Source organism: Alosa sapidissima, chromosome 10 (genome assembly GCF_018492685.1).
Source record: "Alosa sapidissima isolate fAloSap1 chromosome 10, fAloSap1.pri, whole genome shotgun sequence".
Taxonomy (NCBI): domain Eukaryota; kingdom Metazoa; phylum Chordata; class Actinopteri; order Clupeiformes; family Clupeidae; genus Alosa; species Alosa sapidissima.
Genome location: NC_055966.1, coordinates 35,211,100 through 35,233,481, shown reverse-complemented (window position 1 = coordinate 35,233,481; position 22,382 = coordinate 35,211,100). Strand labels below are relative to the sequence as shown.

Below are 22,382 nucleotides of genomic sequence, written 5' to 3'. Positions count from 1 at the left end.
CTGTTGATCACAATATTTTACTACACAGACTAGAACACTGGGTTGGATTTACAGGCATAGTTATCAGCTGGCTAAAATCATATCTACAAGAAAGGAGCTTCTTTGTTGCCATCGGAAACTGTACCTCAACACCAACGTCCTTGACCTGTGGTGTTCCCCAGGGGTCGATCTTGGGGCCACTATTATTCAACCTCTATATGCTCCCACTTGGACAAATCATTCAAAATAATTTGATTTCATATCATAGCTATGCAGATGACACACAAATTTACTTAGCTCTATCACCAAACAACTATGGTCCTCTTGAATCTATGTGTCAGTGTATAGAACAAATCAACACCTGGATGTCTCAAAATTTTCTTCAGCTGAACAAAGAAAAAACTGAAGTAATTATATTTGGTAAAAATGAGGAAAGACTTAGGGTTGCCACTCTCCTTGACACAAAAGGGTTGAAGGCAAAGGATACTGTTAAAAACCTTGGTGTATTAATTGACAGTGATCTAAATTTCAACAGCCACATGAAAGCGATAACTAAATCAGCTTTTTACCACCTCAAAAATATTGTCAAACTCAGAGGGCTGATGTCAAAACATGACTTAGAAAAACTCATTCATGCATTTATCTCCAGCAGGGTTGATTACTGCAATGGACTGTTCACAGGCCTTCCTAAAAAGACTATTAAACAGCTTCAGGTGATACAAAATGCAGCAGCTAGGACTCTAACAAAAACTAAAAGAACTGACCACATTACTCCAATTCTTAAGTCCTTGCACTGGCTTCCAGTAAGTCACAGAATTGACTTTAAAGCACTATTGCTTGTTTATAAATCAGTAAATGGAGCAGGACCTAAATACTTGTCAGACATGCTTCAGCAGTACACACCTTCTCGTCCTCTCAGGTCCCAGGTGAAAAACCTGCTAGTAAAACCTACAGTTAGAACTAAACATGGTGAAGCAGCTTTTAGCTGCTATGCGGCTCAGCTGTGGAACCAACTTTCGGATGACATTAAAAAGGCCCCAACTGTAGCCAGTTTTAAATCTAGACTTAAGACCAAACTGTTCTCAGACGCTTTCTGCTAACTGTGCCGAGTTACAAATTCTGAATCTGCCTCGATAATTATTCTACTTTGTCTTTTATTACTTTTTTTACTACTTTTGCCTTTGTTTTTGCTTACTAATTATTCTTTATTTTTAAATGATTTTACCTTGTGTTTTATGTTTTCCTTTTATTATGATCTTTACCTTTTAACTATTCTTTGACTATATTGCCCTTCTATGCTTTTATTTGTTATTATCGTTTGGTTTTGTTTATGTAAAGCACATTGAATGACCTCTGTGTATGAAATGTGCTATATAAATAAACTTGACTTGACTTGACTTGACTAAATAGTACAACATAAAACATTATTGTGCGGCAGCCAGTGTTGATCTTGTGGCGACCCGCCACAGATTAGTCAATGTATGGGAAACACTGATTTCAGAGAATCATAGAAATTCCTATGGCTCACACCTATGGTAGCCTCTGTTTGTTGTTGTTTCATCCTAAGTCATGCAGTGTCAGGCTTCCACTGATCTTGACTCAGTTTTGCCCTGCCTTGGTCTTGGCCTTGTCTCAGTTCAGGTGGTCTTGAATACAACACTAGTGGCAGTATTATAGACAAATGTGACCCTGCAAGGCAAAACCAGTCGTCTTGCACACAGTGCTATTTTGAGAAAATCCACGATAAACAAACGTACGGGTTAAAATGTTGAATTTGACGTTTTTGCATAATTCGACAGTATACAGTCTACACTTTCATATTGTGAACAAATTTCACGGATAAACATATGTTTTGACTGTTAAACCCTGACTTTATTTAGGTGAAGATTAAACACATTAGCAGTCATTCCATTTGTCCACGCCGCTATAAGGTTTTACGGAAGGGCTAAAATGTAGCCTACTCATTAGGCTACTCGTTACTCAATGTGCAAGCTCTCTATCGTTCTTGGCTGATGTAACCGAATATGTATGTGAAAGACTTGCCTTTCAGGGCACGAACGTCAAAAGCATGAACTTTCAGAAATATCCTGGCGTCATTTTACGGACCAAGAGAAGTTTTCCATTGACGTAGCAGTAGCACATTTTAAAAGTGGGCCTATAGCCTACACAATCTGTGTACATAGAACTTCTTCTCCCCTTACTCCCCCCGAAATACATTAATTATATTCTATAGTGACACATTATGACCGTCCCTGGTATTAACTAGGGGGCAGAAAAAAGACACTCACTCGGTTGATAAATTGGACATAGTTAGTCATCCACTTCAAAGTCACGCTACCGCAAGGCTAATAATAGCTGTGTCCTCACACTATCGCACGTGACAATTTACTTAAAAGGGTGATTTTCTCCTCTAGCGTATCGTGACAGGAGAACCATGCCAACTTTGGATGCGGTTAACTTAGCGATACTTTTTGCAATACCCTCGATATACATATCATTGGAAAGCTTAGTCAATGGCCGTTCATGTGAGCAATTTTTAAATTTGTAAATTTTACCAAAACGGTCACAAATGGTAAATGTAGTATATGAGTTTTATGAGAAAAACATAACATCATGAAGGCATGATGCAGATCTCCTAGGCAGGTATTGACTTTCGACTATACTGAGGCGAAGCACTGCTATCACGCAACACTACTCATGTGTTGCGTGATATCTCTGCACCCAAGTAGCAGCACTGCAAAAAATGAATTCTAACCAAGTGTTGAATTCTTATATTAAGATTAAAAAATCTATTTGGTATTGTTTTTAGTATGAAAAGACTTACCTAGCGCCCTCTCAAAAGATCATTTTGACTTAATTTAAGAAGACTTTAACTTATTTTAAGGAGTCTTATCAAGACAAATTTGCTCAACGCACTGGCAGACAAATTTGCTTGTTTTTAGGATAAATTTGCTTAACGCACTGGCAGACAAATTTGCTTGTTTTCAAGATGAGATGTCTTACTTGGTACGGAATTGATGATGAAGTTGTACCACTGTAAGAGAGTGGAGTCTCCCATCATGTAGATGTGTTTGTCCTTCAAACACTGAGTTTTGTCATTGGCAGCGTTGAAATGACGGGTGGCACACACAAATGACGTCCAAACGTCATTCATGTAGAATCCTGCTGGGATCGGTGTGGGCATTCCAGGTTTACATTTCTCTCTCTGTCCTAAAGGTGAGACAGTATGAGGAAGTATGATGAGTGGAGGTAGGATTTATCTGGGTCCTCCTGCAGATAGCTGGGTCTCCTCCCACTCACTCACATGCTCTCATAATGCTCTCATAATGCTCCCACTCACTCACATGCTCTCATTATGCTCTCATAATGCTCCCACTCACTCACGTGCTCTCATAATGCTCTCATTATGCTCTCACTCACTCACATGCTCTCATAATGCTCTCATAATGCTCCCACTCACTCACATGCTCTCATAATGCTCTCATAATGCTCCCACTCACTCACATGCTCTCATAATGCTCTCATAATGCTCTCATAATGCTCCCACTCACTCACATGCTCTCATAATGCTCCCACTCACTCACATGCTCTCATAATGCTCTCATAATGCTCTCATAATGCTCTCATAATGCTCCCACTCACTCACATGCTCTCATAATGCTCCCACTCACTCGCATGCTCTCATAATGCTCCCACTCACTCACATGCTCTCATAATGCTCTCATAATGCTCTCATAATGCTCCCACTCACTCACATGCTCTCATAATGCTCCCACTCACTCACATGCTCTCATAATGCTCTCATAATGCTCTCATAATGCTCCCACTCACTCACATGCTCTCATAATGCTCCCACTCACTCGCATGCTCTCATAATGCTCCCACTCACTCACATGCTCTCATAATGCTCCCACTCACTCACATGCTCTCATAATGCTCCCACTCACTCACATGCTCTCATAATGCTCCCACTCACTCACATGCTCTCATAATGCTCTCATAATGCTCCCACTCACTCACATGCTCTCATAATGCTCTCATAATGCTCCCACTCACTCGCATGCTCTCATAATGCTCCCACTCACTCACATGCTCTCATAATGCTCCCACTCACTCGCATGCTCTCATAATGCTCCCACTCACTCACATGCTCTCATAATGCTCCCACTCACTCGCATGCTCTCATAATGCTCCCACTCACTCGCATGCTCTCATAATGCTCTCATAATGCTCCCACTCACTCACATGCTCTCATAATGCTCCCACTCACTCGCATGCTCTCATAATGCTCCCACTCACTCACATGCTCTCATAATGCTCTCATAATGCTCCCACTCACTCACATGCTCTCATAATGCTCCCACTCACTCGCATGCTCTCATAATGCTCCCACTCACTCACATGCTCTCATAATGCTCCCACTCACTCACATGCTCTCATAATGCTCTCATAATGCTCATAACTGTAGATAGTTCTTAAATTACCTTTAACATCTGTCAAATCACTAAATTACACTGAGTAAAATACTTCTAAGGATGTGAAAGAAAAATAGACAGTAACTGTGTCAGTTTTCATATGAGTGCATAGTGTGTGTGTGTGCACGTGTGTATGTTTGTCTGTGTGTGTGTGTGTGTGTGTGTATGCTTGACACTGATACACACAGATCCAAAGCAAGAACATACCAATAGTTGAAATAGAGGCAAGGACTTTAATTACTCGTGAATCACCCTTGATCCAACGCTGCACATATTGTCTGAGGAAACATAAAGTGGCATGACCTCTCACAATTTTTTTCCTGTAGCTTAAATCTCACAGCACCAATAAAATGGGTTACAGGTTTGAGTCCAAGTGAACATTTGTATCCATTTTAAAAAGCAACCCCTCAGTGTTCTTTGAGATCAGCAACTTCCTATGACTATTTTACCAGCGATAAGACCTGCTCAGAGTGCAGCAGAAGTGCCGTTTGCCCTATTAAGAGTTTATCTGCCATCAGAATGATTTTGGTAAAGTTATTTTAAGGTATGAAAACTCTCAGAGTAGGCTACCTTCTACCACTGAAAAGGTATGGCTAATGGAGTGAAAATGAAATCTAATCGAATGAACACATTTACTGTAAGTAGGCTACAGGTGTAGTATTTGTGGAACCAATCTCATATCATGTTTCATATTGTCGTAACGGCAAAACTGGAAAAAGACTGACTCCGACTGACTTAAAACCGCTAAGATTGGCACCTTACACTAAACGATCTAGTTGACGGGAGCACGCCGCGATTCCAATACAACTCCCATGATTTCTGTCCGACTTTGGAAATTTAGTTGCCGACTGTGAAACCAGACCAAAATCATACAATGTTAGGCCGCCATAAGACGGGATGTGAGAGTGCCACGGCCATCGATCACCAGACTCAGGGGCACCTGCAGGAATTAATGCTATTGTATGCTGGTTCGCTGCTATGGTATGCAATGGACAGAAACAGAAGGCTGAAGACAGGCAAGCTGCACGGTCTGGCTCATCCAAACCACACACTACATATGTGAAACAAACACTATCATGGAACTTGGACATCACAATAAATGAGGATACCCATAAATAATCTGCACTGATAAGAGGTTTAATTGACAGAAATGCATTTTGTGTGTGTAGGCTATCATCTAGAAACTACAACAGAGCCTTTCTTAGCAGCCCATCGGTGGTTCTCAAGTCTAAGTCTGTCTGGTGATGCGGGTGGCACTCTCACCTCCTGTCTTACCTGCTGATCCAGTAACAGGAGACCTTTAGCTTCGTTTCTGGTCAAAACGTGTCATACTGTATTCTTAGCATGTAAGCCTGTCTGCATTAGACTGTAACACGTATGAGAAAAGGCTAACCATGTCAGCTAAAATGACATCTTGACATGACGAGTATAGCCTAGTCTGGATGTTATGAAATGTTTCAACGTGATCGCTCGCACTCACTCACTGACTGACGGCAGGCGGCATTTGTGCAGGCAGCTACACACACTGTTTTTGACGTGATTTAACATAATATTTTGATTGAACAGGTTGCACAATCTGCGTATGATTAGGGAAGTGAGTACTGGGTTTGTAACGTAATCGAAAGTAATATTTTGACAGGAAACAAGCATGTGGGTCTACCGTGGGGCAGCCGTGGCCTACTGGTTAGCACTTCGGACCTGTAACCGGAGGGTTGCCGGTTCGAACCCCGACCAGTAGGCACGGCTGAAGTGCCCTTGAGCAAGGCACCTAACCCCTCACTGCTCCCCGAGCACCGCTGTTGATGCAGGCAGCTCACTGTGCCGTGATTAGTGTGTGCTTCACCTCACTGTGTGTACACTGTGTGCTGTGTGTGTTTCAGTAATTCACGGATTGGGATAAATGCAGCGACCAAATTTCCTTCATGGGATCAAAAGAGTACATATATTTATATTTATACTCATACCTTTGTTGTAAATACATTTCTGCATTTTTCGACGTTTGCAGGCGTTGCTACTTCTGTTTATCACAATAAGTTTTGGTTTCGTCTTCGCACAACCTCATCGTCATCATTCTCAGTCATTGGACAGGTAAAGATTGGCCGGGAGAAAACCCGCAAATATACCGCAGACCCAGACGACGTACTGAAGGGAAATTAAAATTGAGCGGAAGTACGAAGGAGGGCAGGGCCAGGCTAAGTATAGGCTACAGCACCAATATTACGATCCATAGATACACATAATCAATTCTAACCACTAAATTTATATTCAAAGTGTACCAAATTGATACATTTAAATGTTAAAATATACAAAATTGTCTTACGGGGGAGCATGCCCCCGTACCCCTCTAGGGGGTCTTCTGTCCCAGTGCAGCTCGAGATCTAATGATGCCCCTGTTAGGGGCTGAGCCCCCCAAAAGGTCTGATACTATAATTGACCATTTGTGTTATTTCTCACAGATAAGCTGTTTGTAACTGTGAACCACTACGCTTTTAAGAAATACCCAATTGTTAAACCACAATTGCAATGATGGACACAATGTTGTGACGATGGTTAGACAACATTTTTAAGAAATGTACTTTGGGCCAAAATATATGACTACAAGAATAAATAGAAATATAGCTGCAAGCAGCAACGTGGGGGCCTAGCAGTGCGCTAACAGGAATGGCGTTGCCATGGCATGAGCAAGCACTCACAGCAAGTTTGATGGCAGTTGGATAAAGAACGGCTGAGAAATAAGCTTATTTACTTTGTTACAGTGCCCCTAGAGGCCAAATTACACCAATGTCCTTGAGCGTTCTCACAATCAGCTACCATGTCCGTCTACCAAGTTTGGACTTCATACACCAAAGAGTTGCTGAGATGTGAGCTCACTTTCTTTATTACAGCACCCCCAGAGGCCAAATGAGACCACGTTCCTTGCATGTCCTCACAATCAGCTACTTTGTCCCTGTATTAAGTTTGAGATAGATAGAGGTTAAATTATGCCAATTTCCTAGTGCGTCCTCACATTCAGGTCAACCAACCAAGTTTGGACTTCATACATCAAAGTGTTGTTGAGATATGAGCTCACTTCCTGTATTGTAGCACCCCCTATAGAGGCCAAATGATGCCAATTTCCTAGTGCATCATCACAATCAGTTAACAACTGCTCTTACCAAGTTTGGACTTCATACATCAACGCCTTACTGAGATAAGAGCTCACTTCCTGTTTGGTGGCTTCATCGCCATATTTAATTGGCTGTTAAAGGCAAATAAACTTGAAATTGAAAAATCAGACAAGTATCGTTTGTGCGACTCGGTCTGAAGATCATCTCCGCCAAGTTCTGTGAAAATCGGATGAAATTTGTAACCGCTGAAACTTTTCGTAGAGTTTGGACTAAATACAATATGGCGGAGGTCCAAAATGGCGGAAAGTGACGCGATATGGCTTGATGAACTCGGGATGGTCCAAGGATTGAGACGCTACCTCAATTGTGAAAATCAGACAAAAGAGTCAAAGATCACGTGCATGAATGTATGCAAGGATTCCAACGGTGCCTGATTTGTGAATATCGGATGCACCACTCAATGGTCACATGTGTGAATGCGAGTCCAGTTTTGACCCATTGGTGGCGCTAGAGTGTTGGGCATAGAGTTCTGTAAATTAGCAAGAGTGATCATGGAATGGTCCTGAATCAGTGCACCGAATTTCATACTGTAACTTTCGACCCAGCGGTTCAATTTTCGGCCAAATTTTACCTGGTGGTGGCGCTAGACGACTGGGTTTAGAGAGTAGTAAATGAGCGTGAGTGGTCAGTGCAGTGTCCCGAAACTTTCTGCCAAATTTCAGCACTTTTTAGCCAGGCATCTATGGGCTGCCATAGACTCCAATGGCAGATATATAATAATAGGAAAAGCTAGTAACTCAATGGGTGCCTTTGCAGCTTCGCTAGGCCCCCAATAAATAGAATAGAATAAATTGTCCTTACAGAGTCACAGTTTGTATATGTTTATGGTTATTGCTGATGATTTGTTAATTTCTGTTATTACACACGGCTTTTCATAATGCTGCAGAATGCTCCATTCATTTGAATGGGCCTTCCCAACGTTCGGTGGTCTGATTTTTCTCGATAACAGACCGTTGCTAAGTATAACAGACCGCTGTCAAGGAAAATGGGTTTTGTGCTTCTTATTCACGTCTTTCATATCACTCCGCAAGTATTGGAACTTCATTCAAAAGTGAAAGCAGATGGTTGATCAGCTGTATTCTAAAGAATGTTTGGTAACACTTTACGGTAAGGGTACATGAGGTACATGCATGAATTAATTCATGATTTATGCATTACTTCATTCCTTTATATCTTATGAATCATCAGGAATTTACATGAGTTCATTAATGCTCATTAATGACCTCATGCATGAACAACAAATCAACTAAAGCATTAGGTACGGTTAGTCCATCATTATGATTTATGATTTCTTAAGCATTATTATCATGATATGTCAGGTTAATTACTCATGAGTTCATCATGTTTGTGGCCCCTCAACTAAAGTGTGAACAATGTCATGTGTTTAGAGAACTGCACAAGTTGTGTTCAAATCAGAATTTGAGTAGTGATGACATTTTTGGCAGAAAAAGAAATCATCATGATCATTCTTAATAACTCATAAATCAAAATATGGGAAGAGCACTGCAGCGAGACGCTCTTGCGTCCCTTTCCCCACTTCCTACAGACACCTGCTGATTGTGGACTTTGTCTGGGACATGACCAAGGCTGTCTCCATAGCAACTTGCTGTGTTATCGCTTTGACAATCCTGCGGACTGAGGCACTAAGATTGTGGTACCAGGCGGAGCGACTCACCAGGCCTACACATACATCTAACACATATACAGACATGCATTCACCCCCCCACTACCCCCCCCCACGCCTACACATACATCTAACACGTATACAGACATGCAGTCACCCCCCCACTACCCCCCCCACGCCTACACATACATCTAACACATATACTACTATTGTACATTGAGTTGGACTGAAGTTTCGCTAAGAACCATAAACATAAACGTGTCTAAATAATGAATTCTATTTCAATAAAAAACAAACTTTTTTTCCTTACTCGTTCATGATTGCCTTCTCAAGGTCTGTCCAGTGATTGATGTAATAGGTACCCATACCATGGTGCACCAGGGTATTGCATGGGAGAGTGGGGGGTTTACGGCAGCGCCACGTCAGCTTTGCGTTTAAATCTGGGTATTCACAGCAGCAGGGCTCCTCGCCTGGCAGTGCCACCCCTTCCCATTTGACATTGCAGGCCGCCTTCTCCTCCACTATAGCACCCTGAGAGTTCTGGCCATAAAAGTAGCCATAGTAGAACCCACGGTCAGGGTCTGTTTCCCGGTGTCGCTTGAGGACCTGCACAGCCTCACTGGAGTGAACCAGAAGGACCGCCACCGATGCCTCCCCCACCCATGGTAGAGTAAACCGGGCCAAGTAGGTGCCATTCTGATGATCCAGTACCTCTCCAAACACACTAGCCTACCAAGCAGGGGAAAGAGGAAATATTTAGCAAACATTCACTGGACAGACCTGTTTTCAGATGGAGTCACCTTACATTCAGTAAAGATAAAAAAGTATGTTTTCCCAGAACCATGACCATATACCAAGGTGTTGTTAGCAACTTGCTCTACCAGTTGAATTAAAGGCAAGAGTTAATTTGTGCCGGGGCACACTCTGTGACCTAGATTTGGACCTATTGGATTGAACCTAGCTCTGAGCTCTGTCACTTCACAACTGAACAATAATGATGTCAGGAAAAAACTAGGAAATGAACACTGAATCTAAATGATCCTACTATACACCAATCCGCCGCAAACTTTATGGGCGCTACCATCTTGCCTGCCGCCATTACTGCGTGCCTGCGGAGTGTGACGGTGTGACACTTGCCAGTGCCTTCTAATGGCTTTTCAATGAAAGCATCCTGTCAGAGAATATCAAATAGGAGATCCTGCTCATGAAAAAATGTCAGGTGAAAGGGAACATTGGGTAGATGTCAGGCAGTGGCCAAAACTTACCAATGAAGGTAATTTATTGACAACATAATGTATTAAGACGTGTATTAATTAATGACAACAATAAGCCGAATGCTATCATTAGTAGCTGTGTTGCTAATATCACAAGCTTCAGAAGTTGCAAATAACTATTAGCCACGACCACTTGTAGCAGTTAAATACATGTTCTTACAGGTATTCAGGATTATTTTATTAATCGTATGTATTTCATCCACTTTTAACGCACATCTTGGTCCTCCACTCCACAAGGAACTCTGTGTAATCCGTAAGCCTGTAAACATGGGCACTCAATGTGCAACAAAGGTTTGTGAATTTCACAAACGGTTTAATTCTAGGTCTGTATATTCTTACTGTTGTTAAAACAGCTGACCACACAACACGCTTTTCCTGGCATCACTGGACAGCATACGTACTAAATAAAAATTAAGAAAAAGAAGATTTCGCATCTACAGCTAACGTCTGCTACAGCCGCCTACAGGACCAACACATCACTTCGCTACTTCCTTAGCAGCAAGGCAACGCAGTAATGGCGGCGCTGCTTTACTTCCGTGTTTCGCCGGATTTGTGTATAGGTCAGCTTTAGGTGTCTGTGATAATGGCATGTGAGGCTAATTAGTAGGACATTATTTTCCTTCAATTGCCCATCTGTGTCAAATAAAATATTTGGGCAATTGCATGTCTATTCGCATTCGGGGTACCAATAGCACACATGGGTTTTAACACCCATGGCAACAAACTCAGTGCACATGAACAAAAAAAACCCATGACATTCGTTTTGTTCTCTGTGGAAGAAAAATATGTTTTTCACTTGCTTCTCTTTTTGCAAATTTGGAACATGAACTAAAGTCTGTATGAAGATCATGAAAAGAAAACACATATTTTCCACTACAGGTGTCTGACTGGGGGGCAGTTTCTGGGAGTGAATGATTGTGGATTACATCATATCTGTCTACACGCGATGTGAGTGAGCGATCAGTTTAATTACATTGTTTTCAATTGGAATGTTCTAACTGTGGGCAACGCAAAGCTGTGCTATGCAGGGCAATGCAACACAATATTTTGAGCAGGACGTTTGTCGAAGGCCCCATCTCTACTTTCTTCCTTTCAGCCACTTTGCTCTGATATTTTGAACAAGATATATAATGCTTTATAAACAACTAAATGCATATAAATGTGTTATAAACAACTAACCTAGTTAAGTGTTATCCCCTCATTAACACAGTGGAAATTATACAAAGCAAAATTATTAAATCATGAATTATGAACTGAATGGGTGGGGAAAATATGAAATTACCTTTAAATTGTCTGAAAAAACCTTTACTTTGAAGAAATCTCCTCCATAGCGTTTTGGCTTTCCGGTGAAGTCCTTGGCAACAATGGTGACATGGAGCTCCTCTCCCACATAGTAACTGTCCTTAACGTTATTAATAACAAAGGTGGTGTGGTCCGGACTGGTGCACATGTTTACAGTGGTAATCTCCTGGTCCGGTCCACCCCATTGAACTGCTCTCTGTATCTGGTCCCACTCCTCCGCGCTTAGGTCCTCTGGGGTTTTGAATGTTTGTGTTTGTACTTTTGCTTTGTTATCGAGTCTCTCAACTCTGACGTTGGCCTGCGGCAGGAGAGGCTCAAAGCCTTTAGTGTTTCCAATAATGTAAAACCACCACAACACCTGAGAAGAGATAAACAAACAAAAACATTACCATAGTCGTACAACCCCCATGTCAGCTATCGTGTAATAAAGCATTATGTAGGATGATCGCCATAATTTGGGCCAGTAGTTACACAATCAACAGATTTCTCAACTGTTTTTATATTGAAATATAGTGTCACATATTCTACATCTTACATGTCAATTATATTACAAGGGCCACTGTCTCCAGAGCAACTTGGGGTTAAGTGCCTTGCTCAAGGGCACAACGGTGGAAGTCAGTAATTGAACCCACAACTTTTCAGGCTACTGCACGCTAGCCCAGCTACTTAACCACTACACTACACTACATGCTATTCTAATGCTTACTTGAGTGCTCACAGTTAGTGCTACTTAGTGCAGGGGTCTTCAACCTTTTTCAGCCCAGGGCCCCTTGGCTGAGAGAGACCCTGAGCACGGACATCACATTTTAATTAGGGAGTGACAAAGAATTAAGCTTTAGTATTACCTAGTGAGAGGGCTGACCCTGGTGAGTGGTACAGAGCTAGTTTATTCTGGGGCAGATGGAGGTAACATGTTTTGATACAGGATAGCTAAATGGTGCACATATTCCCACGTTGATTGCTTACAGACTCATGGGTAGCCTATGTGTTATTTTTATAAACAATTATTATACGAAACGATAACAAATAAATGGAAAGAGAAATACAGTATCATGGAGTTTATTTTTTCGTTTTGGCAAGTAGCCGTATAAGAAACGGGATAATGTATAAGTAAGTCCCTTCAGGGCACGTCGGGGTCCAGCTCGCCCTGTTGGGACTTATTTTCCCAATAATGACCGGCATTCTATACATTATCCCTTACATAGAAAGCATCTTTTCTACGTTCTGTTTATGTTTATGTACATTGGACATTTCAATTTTTGGAAGAGGGAAAGTTGAAGATCACTGAATTGGTGTATTATTTCATAGGAATAATGTTACAGCCAGCATTATATTATTAGCATCCCAGGCTGCAGGGTGGTTCTCAAGTTTTGAGCTCAGCTTGGAGTGAGATTTGGGTGGGGGGGGGCACTCACTCACTAAAATGTTTCGCTTGTGTGTAGAATTGATAAAAGTAAGTGCATTATTTACTAAGATGAGTGCACCATTTATTAAAATAAGTGCGTTAAACTTGCACACTATGTAGCAAAAGGTGTGCACATATGGGCAGATTATCAGATGTAAAATGGGCCCCCCAGGCACATATGTGAAATGGGCACCACACTTCAAAAGCTTGGTAACTCAGCTTAGTTAGGTCTGGGTCTGGGGGCATGCTCCCTTGGAAGATTTTTTTTAAAAATAACCCCTTAAATAATAACTTCTTTTTGGAAAGAAGCATTAACACTTTGAGACCTTGAATTTGTCATTGTATACATCCTATATCTTGTTTTTGTTTATTTTCCAGGACAGTCTGTGATTTGTACCCATCTTGCATAGCTTATGTCTCTTATGTCAGCCTTTATATCGAGGGGAAACCATTTGTGTTTTTATGTCACCAGGAAGCAGGTCAGTAGAAATAACTTTTGATATTTAGGTGGGATAGATTGGAATTTTCAAATATAATAATCTTGACAGTGGGATATTCTATGGCTCACCAATTTACGAGATATATGTAGGCCTACTGAGTGAGACAAATATTTTATTTATTAGGCTAATTGCTTTTTTCACTTAGCCTATTGCCACTGAACCATTGGATCAAGAATGGGCATGCCAAGACCAACTTTTTATTTTTTATAAGGACAGCAAGTTCATTATTTTGGGTATCTATTACATTATGGTGTTTTCTTAATGTCCGACAGTTTAGTTTAGTTTATAAATAGGAAAATAATTTTGCCATAAAGTAAGCTAGGCCTACAGCGTTACAAGTGTTCGTAGAAAGGCCTGATTTACACACACTGTTAAAGTGCCATAAGTAGGCTGGTTTACCAAAATGACAAACAGTTGAATTTCTGAATAAAAATAATTTTGGTGCAGTTTTGACATCTTAAACGTGTAACCCCACATAAGCGCACAAACATAACGTGGTTGCAGGGAGGGGATGTCCTATTTTGGAATTTTACCCAGATACAACGAACACTATTTTTTGATTGGATGTCGGTGGCTATTTATGTTTTTGATTTTGCTGGTGAGTGGTGCGCTAGTTCTGAACCCAGCGAGATATCCTCTCGTATCCCTGCATGTCCTCTAATCATTTTGCAGATACCTTGACATCCCTAGTAATATTTCTGCGTGAGAAATGCAAGGTGTGGCGTGTGAGCGTGTGAACTTGTTGAATTGTGTGTGTTTCACGCCCATTGCGTGAGACTTGAGAACCCTGATTCCAGGTCATGCCAACCGCTGCACAATCTGTGTCCAAAATGGGGGAAATGTTGCCTTTTAAGATAGCGTTCGGTGGCAGAAAGGCATGTCCAAGTTTTTAAATAAAAAAATACAATTTGCTAAAGTTTGGTAAGTTCCAACCTCTTACGCGTATGTGTCACTTAATATTCATTTCTATACAAACCAAGATGGCGGATTCCTAAAGAAACGCAAGCAGTGTTAGAAGTGTTTCTAAATTAGCTTCTAAATTAGCTATGTACCAAAAATTACATTTTACCATGACTCGAAGAGCTGTAAACAGTCTTGTAAGGCTGCGTGTACAAATCCGCTTGGAGCTCCAGTGGAATTTTGAATGGAGATGAGAATTCTCGGGCTAACCATTGATGTGCCGTGAGAAGGTTGGGAATATGCACCCACCAGCCCAGCACTAAACTCCGAGCGTGGTACACAAAATCGGATATTTCAGGCAGTAAAAGCCCCGGTAAGAACCAAACTAGATTTTGTTCAAATCTACACACCTATGTCTACTGAAAAATGTAAGGTTTATTTATCAAATGTTATTTTGAAGTATTAAAAAACATTGTTGTTGCCCTTGCTTGCAAACATTCTGGGAGGCGGTATTTACATCACTCAGGGACGCTTTAGGCATTGCTATTGAAGAGGAAACACTGGGGGAGAAAGTTAATGTTTCTACAATAAACTAGGCTAGGCTACATCAACACGACACAGCAGCAGTGATGTTTAGCCTACTGAGTGTAATCTTAGGTATGTCATGTATGAAAACTAGCTGAAAACTGTATATATGTAGCTCATATCATACAGAGTTCATAAACAAGTAGCCTAAAATATTTTGTCATTTAAATATTTCATATTTTTAAACTTTTTAACACCTTTAATGTCATGATTACACTGTAAGTCTAATTAGGTGCCTTGGACAACATGGGTTCACAAAATTGTCATGAAGGCATACTCCAATTTTGAAAATGATCGGTATGTCAAAATAAACTATAGCCCATGGACAGACAACTTAGATAATTAACTTTAATATGTTTGTATTATTTTATTCAAATACAAAGAAATTTTATGTGAGAGAAAGGTATTTGTGTTTTTGGTGTTTGGAGTATGGTGTTTGTGTCTGGTTTCCCTAATGTATTTGTGCTAATTTCACATCTTGAGCCTGTTTCTGTTTATCTGGATGTTTTGCCTCATAGTAGAGGGGCCTATGTGTCTAATTTGGGGGCTTGTGGGGTTCGCATGTTAATTTTTGGAGAGTATTATATCTTTGTTCTATGGGTTCTTAAGAGTAAAAAAAAACATGTCTCAAAACATTTTTTTGAAGGTTTTGAAGGACCCAAATCAAAGGTCAAATTCAGAATAGGTCAAATTTGGTGTTTTGTCCATAAACCTCACATTGCTGGTATTATAGCATAGGATTTGGTGCCAAAAAGCAAAGATATTCTACAAGGTAGTGTGCAAAAGTGGGCCACATAAACAATACAACATTATAAAACATTTTTAGACTGATGATTGATCTCTTTAACAAGAAATTGTGCCTAAAATTCTCAAAATTGTCCGCTTAAAAAATAATACTTCAATATCCATACTATCAATTCATGCCTATTAGTGTGCTTGAGTTTAAGCCTAGCCTGCTCTGTCAGTTATTGTCTACACCCATTCAGAGCACAAAGTGCAGAAATCTCTGTTAAATCAAATTTAATTGACTTTTACATAGCACCTGCTGAAGTCTGTAAGGCCTTCCGTAGCCTATGTAAGTGTGAAGAAAAGAAAGGGTAAAGGATCAGATAGACAAACAGACAGGTGTGTGTGTGTGAGAGAGAGAGAGAGAAAGAGAAAGAGAGATACCAGCATGGACGGATTATGAACTTTCAGGCCCCTGGGCCCAGATGTATTAAGGGCCCCCCACTAATTGTTGTGGGGGACATTTTTTTTAAATTGATTTGATGTGATTTCCTGTATTCTGGTGCATTTTAGGGATGGTCAATACTTTAGTTCAATCAGATTCCTAGCCTATGTGTTGATATGATTATTGAGGCAATGATTTCATGCAATGGCTTGGGCCCCCTGACTCCTTGGGCCCCTGGGCTTGGTAGGCCTGTGCAGTAATCCATCCCTGACTACAGTACCAGTGACAGTTGGCTGATGATAGCTGGCAGTGATAGAATTTAGAATATCGAATAAGCACATAGTGCTCTGTTCTTCATGGTTGGTGATATTAGTGACCTTCTAGCCTTCTTCATTTGAGGAAGCACATTTTCATACTGTAGTTCATGGTGGCACAGTCTAGTTAGGTTATATTCTGAGGGGTGTCTTTCTGTTAGTCAGGTGATGGTACACATATTCTAAAAGAAACAGATTTTCGGCTATGTATCCAGTGGCAGATATGTGTGGACTGGTGAATGACCCATCACTAGAGACATATGCCAAATTTCTTGTTTTTGTCCATGAGAGAGTATGGAGATGGGGATCACAGATCAGCCAACGATTACATTGTTACAATGCAGTTATTTTACAACAGAACAAAGCAGTTTGGCACAGGAGCTGCTACAAATCCACCTGTAACAGTGAGCATCTGCAGCATGCTAATATTCGCTACTAGAAATCATGTGAAGCAGGCAGGACTCAGTGTCTTCAGAAAAGACGTGGTGGACCATCTTCTGAACCTGCAGCAACACCTGCAACTGCATCAAGTCCATCTAGAGGGACTTTGTACACTTGTTTAGCAGCAGCTGCTGCCAGCATAGTGCTTCTTCTGTCAGAAGCAGACAAGAGAGCGTCTTCATGAGGTGTCCTCTTTCAATGCAGGCAACCAACCAAGAACTATAAGTAATATTTTGAAGTCAATGACTTTTAACAGGTAGCCAGTGTAAAGATGCTAGGATGGGGGAAATATGTTCATATTTTTTGTGTGTGGCAGCAGCTGCATTTTGAATAAGCTGTAAGCTCTTTAGACAGGTATTATTACAGCCAGCATAATAGCACTGCAATAGCATTGCAATAGTCTATCCTTGAGATGACAAAACATTAATTTCTTGGCATCTGGTAAGGATAAGGACTTCCTTATCTTTGAAATGTTCCTTAAATGGTAAAATTAAGTTTTGGTGATCTGTTTTATGTGATTACTTAGTGCTAGGTCCTGGTCAATTATAACTCCCAGGTTTTTAACACTTGTGGATGAGGTCAGTGGAAGATCACTATATGTAGCCTGTGATGTGGATAGGATATCCCTCATCTTTTTAGAACCTAAAACCATGACTTCTGTTTTATCTGAGTTCAAAAGCAGGAAATTATTCGTCATCCATGTCTTTATAGGTCTTATACATGTGTCAAGTTTGGCTAACGTGGTTAAATCATCAGGTTTTATGGAGAGGTATAGTTATGCATCATCTGCTAAACACAGTACTGAGCCTTGAGGCACTTTTACCATAATCTGGGTAGATGGTTTATTATGGACCTGTACAAATTGTTGACGGTTAGGAAGGTATGATCTAAACCAAGCGAGTGCTGAGTCTTTGATGCCTATCAAATTTTCAAGCCTAAGTAGTATGTCATGGTCTATCTATGGTGTCAAAGGCAGCGCTGAGGTCCAGGAGGACCAGTATCGATACAAGGCCAGGTTTTTTGAGGTAGGGCTTAATAACATATGTCTTAAACGACTGTGGTACATGCCCTGATAGAATTATTTATAATCTAGAGCAAAACATTATCCAGGAAGGGGAGACCAGTCAGAAGGTGAGTACAAATAGGGTTTAGACAAGTTGTAGATTTGATGAGGAAATTGTGGAGGTGAGATCTACAGTAATATGTTGTGTATATGTAAATGAATTAAATGTTGTTTGAGGTCTCATCTGTGATTCTGTGATGTTGCTATCTTTCAGCAATGGAGTATGTGTATTTGGTGAAACTGATTGGTTATTGATCTTATCTCTAAATGTTTGACATACAATCATAATACTGACATACAATCATACTGTTGAAAATAAGAAAATAACTGTTTTGTGAACTTTATTCAACATAGCCAGTGATTTAGGCGAAATTCATGGTGTTAATTATAGTGAAATATGGTGTTAATTATAGTGAAATATACAATTTCACAAAAATAGGGTTAAAACAGGTTAAAAAAAAAATGGAGACATAATTTTTGTTCAATGACCTCTAAAGACAGTCCAACCACTCTCCAAAAATTAACATTTCAATCCCACAGAAACCACATAGGCCCCCTGACTATCATGCCACCCTTGAATTAATCAGTGCCTCACCAGTGCCACCCTTGTTAAAAATGTCTAAAATCGCCACTGAAGTAGACAAGGGTATTTTAAGAAGAACATTGTTAAACCAAACAAATATGTGAACTTACCCCAACAAACAGAAGTCCAAGTGACACAATCACTTGCCATATCTGACAGTACCCGCCAACTAAAATAACAAATACATACAGCAGTTAATTTTCATGTTTAAAATACGTGGAATTCAGAAGGGAAAAAAAGATCTGTTGAGTCTGATAACCCTTAAATGAGTACCGTCACACCGGTGTGACGGGAATGTTGGGAAATGAACATTCTAAAGAATATCTGGGTTCATTGACTTTAAAGGTCCAGTATGTAGGAAATAATGGAAAATAAACTGTAACCATTCCAAAAATGATCACCATATGTTGTCAGAGAGTGAGGAAACACGATGAATTGAAGTAATGGCTTATTTGACAACATTACTCTAACCCGTGAAACCCCGTAAAACCCATGAAAAAAAATCAGTTACGGGGCGGAATCTCTTGGAATTTTCGTTTATGTTTTGAACGATTAATTCTAGAATAGCGTATTTACTCCGAACCATCGCTTTAAACTGTTGCACAGACGACCTTTGTAGTCCAAATAGGCCTAGCTTCTATCAGAAACATGCCGTATTGTTATTGTGTAGTTTACGTAGGCTAACGTTAACAATTCATGTGGATGTCTTGTTAGCCTATGAACTTCGGTTTGGTTCGCTAGGCAAAACGTTCGTGCACTGATGACAGTCATCTCTAACTTGCCAACTAGTATTTTTCAGTTCATGTATAAAACATGCTTTACTTGCTACCTGGATAATTTCCGCGAATATTATTTAAGGTAAGATTAATGATAAGATCATTAAGCTTTAGCCTACTGTGTTCGGTGGTTTAACGGCATCATGGCAAAGGCAGCTAGCAGCCTACAGCGTTGAACAATCTCCGTGGAAACCAAACATTCTAGAGCGGAGCAAGACAGATCAGTTACATCACAGGCATGAAGTACGCTCTGCCTGCATAGAGCATCACAGTCCCGCCCACAGGAGTTTCCGGAAGTAAGAATTTAATGCAATTTCTCCATTGACAATTCGGGTGTAAGCCATAAAAACTTAACTGCACATGGTAGACTCAAAACCAGCTACGGCTGTACTAAGCGATTGTGTATGCTCATATAGACGCCAAAAGTTCACGGGGCACTAACCTTGTTTTGAGATAAATGTCTTTTATTCGCGATGTCTTGGATAAGTACTTCATTACCCACAATCCTGAACAATCCCACAGTGATGCCTCTGATTGGTGGAAAGGCCGTTAAGGTCATAGTTTGAAACTTTATCAGCGAAAATTATTGACAAAGATGGCGGAGTCTTTTACTGCCTATGGCGAAATTCTTAATGTGAATAAAAACTTTCTAGACAAACATTGGTACTTGTATCAACAAGGATTGTGGTTTATATATCACACGAACTTAGTCAGGGCCAATACACCATCAAATAGAACACTGGAAATGCTAGTTTGAACACTTAACTTTTCAGGTAGCCGATAGGCTAATCATTAGCCTTTCAGACATTAGAATGTCATTATAATGCTGCTAACATTAGCCTACATGCTGCAACACAGGTATAAATATATTATGTTTTAGTGACCTTGTTGTTTCTATGAATATGAATTGTTGTTTATATGAAACATCAACTTAGTCGAGGCATAAAAAGCCCTGTATATCCCCATTAAGTACTTAAACCTTTGAACTAGCTAGCTAGCTGATAGCACAAGCTGGATGCTACCACCGGCTAGACACTGCAGTAAAATGGTTAACAAACCGTCCATGCCCCCGTGAATATTTCACTGTTTCAAGGACGAAATCAAGAGTGTCCAAAGGGGTGAAAACCACTTTAAATCGGGTCACATTATTGACTGTTGTGTGTCGAGGGTCAGCTTGTGGGTTTGTAAGGGCCAGCATGAGGGACAAGACCTATTAAACCTAAGGAGTGTGGTAAGTTTAGCAGGGAGGTTGGTAATGCTAGTTAACATTAGCTAGGCTACTGTAGCCTTCATACTATACGAGCCATATCATCAATCATTAACCTAGAAATACTTCTTCGTACATTTAATGAACATTTTGTGTATTCACAGCAAGTTAATAAACTGAATATGGTGGTCCAAGAGCAGACCATGCACCGGTCCATGCATCAGGATGGCAGTCAGATATGAAGCACTGCACAATGTTGCTAACGTTAACCGGTTTCACACACACAATATAAAATACACGATGGTAAATATAACATTCAATACCAAAACACTATTACACGATTACTCCTGAAATAACTGCTATTAACTATATAAAAATCATTGTTTGGAGGAAAGGGTTCGCGTGCTGTCGCCGGTTGGAAATGATTTTGCGCTGGTTTGTGCTGCTTATATATTTTTTAGTGAGGCGCGGTGGTTTATGGGATGAGATGAAAATATGTACACAGTCTTGTACCTTTGACTTTTTTTGGACTTTCTCTTCGTTTTTTCACTCTAAATGATATGTTGTATGCTTATGAGTTACGCCGTAGCTGATTAGCCTAAGACATGCTCTAAAACTCTTTAGATACGGATTTTTTCCAAAACGTCAATGGGAGAAATGAATAGGAAATTTACTTCTGGAAACTAAGCTCTCTCGGAGGAGGGGCGGGACTGTGATGCTCTATAGACATCTATGACACTCTGAGCCTGACAAGGCGCCATTTTAATAAGCTCAGCGCAAGATTTAATATAGGCTACAGTTCCAATTCTATGAGCCCACCTAAACAGCTGTTTTTAACGTTGCCAGCTGTTTTTCCAAGTTTACACTGAATAAGGAGAGGTAAATAGGCCTATTTAGACAGAAGTAGCTATTGCACTGGTAAATAGATCACATAGGCTACATTCCCATTGAGAGACTGTATAGCCTACTGATAAGCTAGCTAGCAGGCAAACTAACTTAGCTAACGTTATATCAGAGAATGTCTAATAAGGGGAGAACCGCCACTCTCGGGAAACTTCCAGTTTCTGAACTGGTTGCAGTTCCTTTTCTGGTTCCACATGCGGGCGCTCACGAATAAGTGCAGAATTAATGGAGGCCTATGGAGCTGTACCCCTCAAATCCACTTTTCTCGGGATATCATTTTTTGCCCAGAAATTCGAATGTTGCAGTCAAAAGAGGGGGCAGAGAAAATACAAACCGCTGAGTATTATATTTTTTGAGTCACTTATTTGTTCTAAAAAGCCTTTCAAATGTGTCAATGACGTCATTCATTAGCAGAAAGCTAGTGTGTTGTGGGCAACAACGACCCAACCTGTAAGAAATCAAAAGGACGTGACTACTCGTTCATTCAACTTTTGACCTGTAATCCATATTGAGCTTGCAGAAACCACAATCAAATCCTCAATTTCTCAACGACAACCAGGTGAAAGAGACAAATTTAGCCGTCTAGCTCCATAGACCCCCATTCTTTTGCACTTATTCATGATCGCCCCTAGCGGAACTGCAACATATTGCAGGTACAATGGAGTTAATAGGGAGTGATCCGGCTCTCCGTAAACGTGCTCTGGTTATATTAT

At 40.5% G+C, this 22,382-nt stretch overlaps 1 protein-coding gene across 1 annotated transcript in view; it reads right to left on the bottom strand.

Annotated features, from left to right (window-relative positions):
* LOC121719920 (NXPE family member 3-like) overlaps window positions 1-22,382 on the bottom strand; it is a 42,494-nt gene that overhangs the window by 6,663 nt on the left and 13,449 nt on the right. Inside the window, exons 2-6 of the mRNA XM_042105682.1 lie at window positions 18,894-18,952; window positions 11,802-12,179; window positions 9,556-9,974; window positions 4,662-4,732; window positions 2,983-3,189 (exon numbers count right to left, since the gene is read on the bottom strand). Of these exons, the coding sequence (XP_041961616.1) occupies window positions 2,983-3,189; window positions 4,662-4,732; window positions 9,556-9,974; window positions 11,802-12,179; window positions 18,894-18,952 (1,134 nt within the window). The remainder of the gene's footprint in view (window positions 1-2,982; window positions 3,190-4,661; window positions 4,733-9,555; window positions 9,975-11,801; window positions 12,180-18,893; window positions 18,953-22,382) is intronic.